General features: G+C 35.4%; 2 protein-coding genes across 2 annotated transcripts; both read right to left on the bottom strand.

The window, feature by feature from the left end:
* Positions 1-817: 817 nt before the first annotated feature.
* LOC116348553 (zinc finger protein Xfin-like) lies at positions 818-3,870 on the bottom strand (the record flags this gene model as incomplete). The annotated part of the gene is made up of 5 exons (XM_031779583.1): positions 3,761-3,870; positions 2,927-3,701; positions 1,872-2,038; positions 1,476-1,799; positions 818-1,365 (listed from the first exon to the last, which is right to left on the bottom strand). Coding segments are annotated over exons 1-5 (1,888 nt in total), but the record flags the coding sequence as incomplete, so codon positions are not given.
* A 715-nt stretch (positions 3,871-4,585) lies between these two features.
* On the bottom strand, positions 4,586-6,508 carry LOC116348554 (zinc finger protein 271-like). Its single transcript, XM_031779584.1, has 5 exons — positions 6,407-6,508; positions 5,976-6,142; positions 5,581-5,898; positions 5,095-5,482; positions 4,586-5,020 (listed from the first exon to the last, which is right to left on the bottom strand). Exons 2-5 carry the CDS (start codon positions 6,140-6,142, stop codon positions 4,946-4,948), a joined length of 948 nt encoding a protein of 315 aa, XP_031635444.1. The 5' UTR covers positions 6,407-6,508; the 3' UTR covers positions 4,586-4,945.
* Positions 6,509-6,915: the final 407 nt, after the last annotated feature.

The raw sequence follows: 6,915 nt of genomic DNA, 5'->3' as shown, positions 1-6,915 counted from the left end.
CGCTGCGAATAGCTAGCGCTATTCAGATAGGAAAAAACCATCACTGAGTAAAACTAATGCTTTATTATAAATACTGTAGAAAAACTTAATACAACCAACTGGTTTTTTATCTGTCCAATTTCGTCTGCAATTCGCAATTCACTCCACAGAATGGCTGAAAATTCAATATTTAATTAATTTCTATTTCTACCTTTTCCTTCGATCTTCCACCAATTCAATGACAACTATGAAATTGGAAACCAAAAACTCTCGGGAAAAATTAATAGTAGTCAAAACGAGCAGTATTCTCACGATTTACTAAGGTTTTATTGATTTTTCTTCGACTAATGTCTTACGGATCTCAAGAAATAACTGAATGTGTGCGTTATGCAAGGCTACGTGACATATCGCCAATGATAATTTCAGTTTCAAGCGATGACATAAACTGTCAAAATAATTTGCTCATCAAATAAAAATTGTTTTGCGACGAATTGAACTCGCTACCATTTATGAATACTTGCGACCAAAATGGTTTGGCTTATATCTAGATGAAAGAAAAATGATCATTTATTCAGGAATATTTAATGAACTTTTATTTAGTGTTAACATCTGTGAAAAGGTTTTCTTTTAATGTAAATGATATCATTTCAGCCTGAAGTTCACTTGGCGGTGAAATAAAATCCAATTTAATCTATCAAATTAAATTCAGCTGGAAATTTGCAGTTTAGGAAAAAGTATTATTAGATGTTTTCATTTTCTGATCTTCAGACGTGGATTTTGGTATGGATAATGTCCATATGTCTTCTCAGATGACTTTTCAACGTAAAACGATTCATACAAATCTCGCATCGAAACGGTTTATTACCGCTATGCTTCCGCATATGCCTTTTCAAATGAGTTATACCAACAGTGACAAACTTCTTGCAGATATGGCATTCATATCTACGGTTTTTGCACACTTTTTCGTGGGCATCTCTTTCGGCCCTCTGAGAAAATCCACTGAAACAGCCACGGCAATGGAACGGGACTTGTTCAGTGTGAGTCGCTTTATGCTTCTTCAACTGTTCCATTCTTGTGAATTCTTTGCGGCAAATATCACACCGATATGGTTTCTCGCCAGTGTGAGTACGCATGTGACGACTAAGATTCCCGTACTTGCTGGAATAACCACACATCTGGCACTTATTTTGCTTCTTTGACTCCAACTGGTTTGATGAAGCTGATGATGATGGTCGTGTAGTAGTTTTCAACGTACGTGAGCTGGATTTCGTGTTCTTTGTGAAAGAAGGTCCTACTTCTGCTGGCCCAATATCTTGATTGACATCAACCCCAATGCAATCATCTTTATCCATATCTTCCATTTTTACATTATTTTTGACGACTTGGCTGTTATTAAAGACAATGAGAAGAAAATGATTTATTGTAAAGGATAAAAAATAAACGACTTTGAAACCACTTCGAAAATATCAAAATAATATCTACCGATCATGACTTACTGATCATCAAAAACTGGTAAATGTGCTCGACTTTCAACCATCTTGGATTGAAACGAAGACATCAAGGCATTATCATCCAGTTCATCGGTCGTTGTTGCATGTCTGTCGAGTTCGTCATTACTTCCGTCGTCGCTTGAGTCATCAGTTTCGACCAAATCAATCTCTTGAAACGGTCCATTGTTTCTCAATCGATCACTGAATTGAGTGGAATTATTTTCTATTTGGTAGGAACTTGTATCTTGGAACATACTTGCATCGCGTTGGTCCATCATTTGGTCTTCAATTCGTGAATGGACTTCGAACCGGTTGTACGTTTCCACCAATCTGCAAAACAATATTTAAAATTATTTTTGAATTCAAAGGGATACAGAATAAAGGAAAGTTTCTTATACGAACCGAGTAATGGAAGAGTCCAAAAAGTACTGCTTGAACGTTGGGTTGAATCCTAAGCCATTGCTCCTAAATGTCAATTTTATTTTGCCCAAAGATTGAAAGGCTTGATTTTCAAATGCATTGAGCATGTTTAACATCTCTTCTCCCCAATTCATTGATGACATCTTCAACTGCGAGAAATTCAAATTTATTTTTTCGATTTGAAAACAATATTCCAAATATAAAAGAGAATGATTGAGTCACAAAACAAGTCTGTATGTTGTGTTTCACTTTATCAGACGCCATATTGGTTTTTATGAGCATTGAGCAAACCAATTTTTTGTCTCTTCTAACACACAGACTTTACCAAAGCAAATGTAATTCTCTTACATATTTCGATGATTATAAAAACACGAGGTACGAAATCAAACAGAAAATCAGTGATTCGGCAATATTTTTCTCACTTTCTAGAAATGAATATGATGAATTAAACTTGATATCGCCAAAAATGATAGAAATTTTCAGATGAATAGATGTGCGTGCTTGCACAAAGAGAAGCGGTATACTAGTGATACTATTTATGAGTATTTTATGAGAAGCTACCATGAGCTGTCAAAATGGGATTTCACCGTACAGACAAATTCGATGTTCTTTTTGAATATTTGCGGCGAAAATGGCTGGAATATGAAAATTGAGAGAATGATTAAAAAATCCAGTTGGGAAATATTCATTTTATTCGTTAAGGAATGTTGATTTTATTTAAGACAACTCTTCTTATAATGGAAAATAGAAATCGGTTGATTCATAATGTTGGATTGAATTTTTGAATTTAATTAGCAATTTATTCAAAATAGAAAGAAGATATTCTAACGTTTAAATTGAATTTACGCGTTGATTAGACCATGGATGGTGTCCATATGTCTTTTCAGGTGAGTTTTCGACGAAATACGCTTCATGCATATCTCGCATCGAAACGGTTTCTGACCGCTGTGCACACGCATATGATCTTTCAACTTATTTTTTTGTAAATTGACAAACTTCTTGCAGATATGGCATTCATATCGACGTCTTTTGCATACTTTTTCGTGACCATCTCTTTCGGCCTTCTGAGAAAATCCTTGGAAACAGCCACGGCAACGGAACGGGATTTGTTCGATGTGAGTCACTTTGTGGTTCTTCAATTTCTCCATTCTTGTGAATTTTTTGTGGCAAATATCACATCGATACGGTTTCTCGCCGGTGTGAGTACGCATGTGACGATTGAAGGTTCCCATATGATTGCTGGAATATTCACAAAATTCGCACTTGAATCGCTTCTTCATCGCCAACTTGTTTGGATTTTTATTTTTCAATGATTCTTGAGTCAAAACCGAAGGAGTTTTTTGGGCGTCATCAACGACATTTGATCGATTGTTCGAAGTTACAGTGCATGTAAGTTCGTTTCTTGAGTTCTTATCGCGATTCACATCAAATACAGTCATCGGAAATCCATCGTTCATTTCCATCATTACGTCGGTTTCTTCATCTCCGCTTTGCGAATCATCTTTTGGGCTGTCGACACCATTGAACTTGACATCAGTGTAGCTTCCATCGTCGTCATCGTACACAAAATCGTTTAATCCAGATGTTCTGTCAGTTGTATCGTTCTGAAAATCAGATGTGGTCTCTAACTGTTCGAGTTTCGGCTGACCTATTGCACCATCATCCTCATCACTTGAGTCGATGATTTCGACTGGATCAGTCATGCAATGACTATTCGTTTGAATTGAACTTGGCTTGGTCGCATTGGAACCAATTTCGATTTGATCTTCAACCATCGATTCGAACTCAAATTGACTATATGTACTGTTGATCCTGCAACACTAACGAAATATTAGAAATACACCAAATGGCATTTGGCTATCTTTACTCACCGATCATATGAAGTTCGGAGAAAATATTGCTTGAATTCGGCACTAAACGATAAACCACTGCGTTTGAGTGCCATTTTAATGTTCTTCAACGAAGTTTTTGTCTGGCTGTCGAATACAGCAAGCATCGTGTCCATCTCTTGGCTCCAGCTCATCATTTTTTATCTAATTGGAATAAATTGGAAAGAGATTATATTGGGCACTATTTGTTTTTGTATTTTTTACTACAATTCAATCATAGTATGCTATGAGATCGAATGGAATTTTTGTTTCTATCTTTATCGCCTAAAATTTTATGTAATTCTCGAATCAAAGTTCATAGAATTGTTGAGTTTTTCAAACTCTACCTTTCACTTTAATTTTTTAACAAATCAATGACAAATGTGAGTTTTGTTCTGGTTAATTTTTGTGGAGAAATCAAAATTAGTTGATATCAAACAGTAATTTAACGATATATTGTGCTTATTTACACGTTAATTGGTTTTTTATCAAACTTTATTAGTCCGTATGGTGCGGAAAGGAATAAAAATCCTATATGTCATCTTATACACGTGTAATGTCATTGACTGTGCTATATAGCCAAAATATTTTCATAAAGTGTCAAATCGGGTCATCGCCATATTCACTTTGTGGTGAATTTGGGTTTCTGGTACAGCTTTTACTCTTGAATATCTTGATTGACTTAGATTCAAAATGAAAGAAAATTTGAAATAAATAAAAAAAAAATAGATTTGTTCGTTGAGAAGTTTTCATTTTATTTGAAATCAAAATATATTTTTATAAATCTTCATCAATCATTGGAATAATTCATATGGTTCCATCACACCATTGCTGCAAAGACACTTAGTTATTAGCGCCATCTAGTTCGTGCGAGAAAAAATCTTCACATTTCACACACGTACTATTGAGTTACTTCACTATGCAATACAGTGAGGGCGCCAGTGATACGTGTTTTGCAGCAACCCAGTGGGTTCCATGGATTAAATTTTGAAATATCGTTAATGAATAGTGAAAGAGGCTCTTGGAAAAAAGCTCTAGAAGTTATGAATTGGTTGACATCATGAGTTGGGAAGTGTGAAATGCATTCAGGCGTGGATGGTCCCCAAATGTTTCTTCATTTGAGTGTCGCTCTTCGATTGAATTTATGCATTGATTGTGGTGTGGATGGTGTCCAAATGTTTCTTTAGACTAGATTTTGCCGTAAAACGCGCCATACAAATCTCGCATCGGAATGGTTTTTCGCCGTTGTGCGTTGGCATATGCCTTTTCAAATGAGTTGTACCATTAGTGACAAACTTCTTGCAGATATGGCATTCATATCGACGTGTTTTGCAAACTTTTTCATGGGCATCTCTATCGGCCATCTGTGAAAATGCTTTGAAGCACCCTCGGCAATGGAACGGGATTTCATTGATATGAGTTACCTTGTGCTTTTTCAGGGACTGCATAGTTGTGGATTCTTTGGAACAAATATCACATCGATATGGTCTCTCGCCAGTATGAGTACGCATGTGTCGATTAACATCCCCTTTGTAATTGCTGGAATATTCACAAAGTGTGCACTTGTGTTTCTTCATCTTTAACGGGTTCGATGGTAGTGATTTCCGTGCTAAAGACTGTAACACATTTTCTGCTGCTCCATTTTCTTGATTCACTTCAACCTCATTCCTTGGTATGCCGTCCAGTTCCATGTTTTCCCTTTTCACCACATGTTCAGTTTCGTTCCTTTTTCAAAAGACAAAGCAAAATAGATTTTTTTTTTTTAATTAAAGACAGAGACAAGACATTTCATTCTCAGATCACAGCGGTCGGTTTTGATTTACCGGTAATCAGAAACTGGAAAACTTCCTCGACTTTCAACCATGTTGGATTGAAACGAAGACATCTTATCATCGAGTTCATCGATCGCTGCTGCATGTCCATCGAGCTCGAGATTACTTCCGTCGTCACTTGAATCATCGGTGTCCAGCAAAACGATCTCTTGAAACGGTCCACTGATTCTCAATCGATCACCGAATTGGGTTGAATCGTTTTTGATTTGGTAGGAAGTTGTGTTTTGAGCAATATTTGCATCACGTTGGTCCATCATTTGGTCTTCAATTCGGGAATGGATTTCGAATCGATTGTACGTTTCCACCAATCTGCATGAGGAACAATATTCAAAAGAATTTGAATTCAAAGAGATTTGTTCTGTACAAAGAAAGTTTCTTATACGTACCGAGCATTGGAAGCATGTAAAAAGTACTGCTTGAACGTTGGGTTGAATTCTAAGCGATTGCGGTTTAACTCCCATTTTATGTTGACCAAAGACTGAAAGGCTTGGTGTTCGAATGCCGTCAGCATTTTTGACATCTCTTTTTCCCAGATCATAGATACCATCGTCATCTACATGAAATTTGAATTTTATTTTTTTTTATTAGAAAAATGAGCAATTTGAGATATGTGCTATGTTTAATTGTATCAGGCGCCATATTGATCAAACCATTTTTTATTTGCACTAATACAACACAAGAAGACCTTTCAAATGGAAAATCATCCCACTTTTTTGATGAATACAATAATTTTCTGATTTTCTGTCATATTTAAAATATAATAAAATCTTGCATCAAACTAACGAAAATTCCTTTGTCAAAAAATTTCATAATTTACCTTTGATCCAGTTGCGGTAAGTATAAAAAAGATTGAGTTTGGCTTGTTACAAAAATGGAATTTTTGCTGTAAGAAAACTGGCGTTTCCGCAATATGCTTCACAATTTTTAGAAATTGATTGTATTTTATGCTCAATTAAACTTGATATCGAGTAGATTATAGAATGCCCAAGATAAATAGATGTGCGTGCTTTGCGCAAAGAAAGGTTGTGTTATAATGACAATACCGTTTTGTAGCAATGTCATGATCTGTCAAACATTGCTTTTTCGCCAATGTAAAATTGTTGTGTGACGAATTCATTTCGCTGCATTTATTCTTGAATATCTTATCTATTTTGTCAAAACTTCAATCTAAGGTTTGATTTAAATAATGAAAATAAGTAGAAGACAAAAAATTACAACGAAATTAATTGTTTATAAACTTTATTGAAAGCAATGAACAGAGAAAATATTTCGAATTTGAAGATGCCATTGTGTTGGCAATTTGAGTGTCGCTTTTCGATTAAATTT

The sequence above is a fragment of the Contarinia nasturtii genome, unplaced genomic scaffold, assembly GCF_009176525.2.
Source record: "Contarinia nasturtii isolate CC-2019 unplaced genomic scaffold, AAFC_CNas_1.1 Cnas_scaffold_2490, whole genome shotgun sequence".
Taxonomy (NCBI): Eukaryota; Metazoa; Arthropoda; class Insecta; order Diptera; family Cecidomyiidae; genus Contarinia; species Contarinia nasturtii.
The sequence above is the reverse complement of the archived record's forward strand: the minus strand, read 5'-3'. Positions and strand labels throughout refer to the sequence as shown.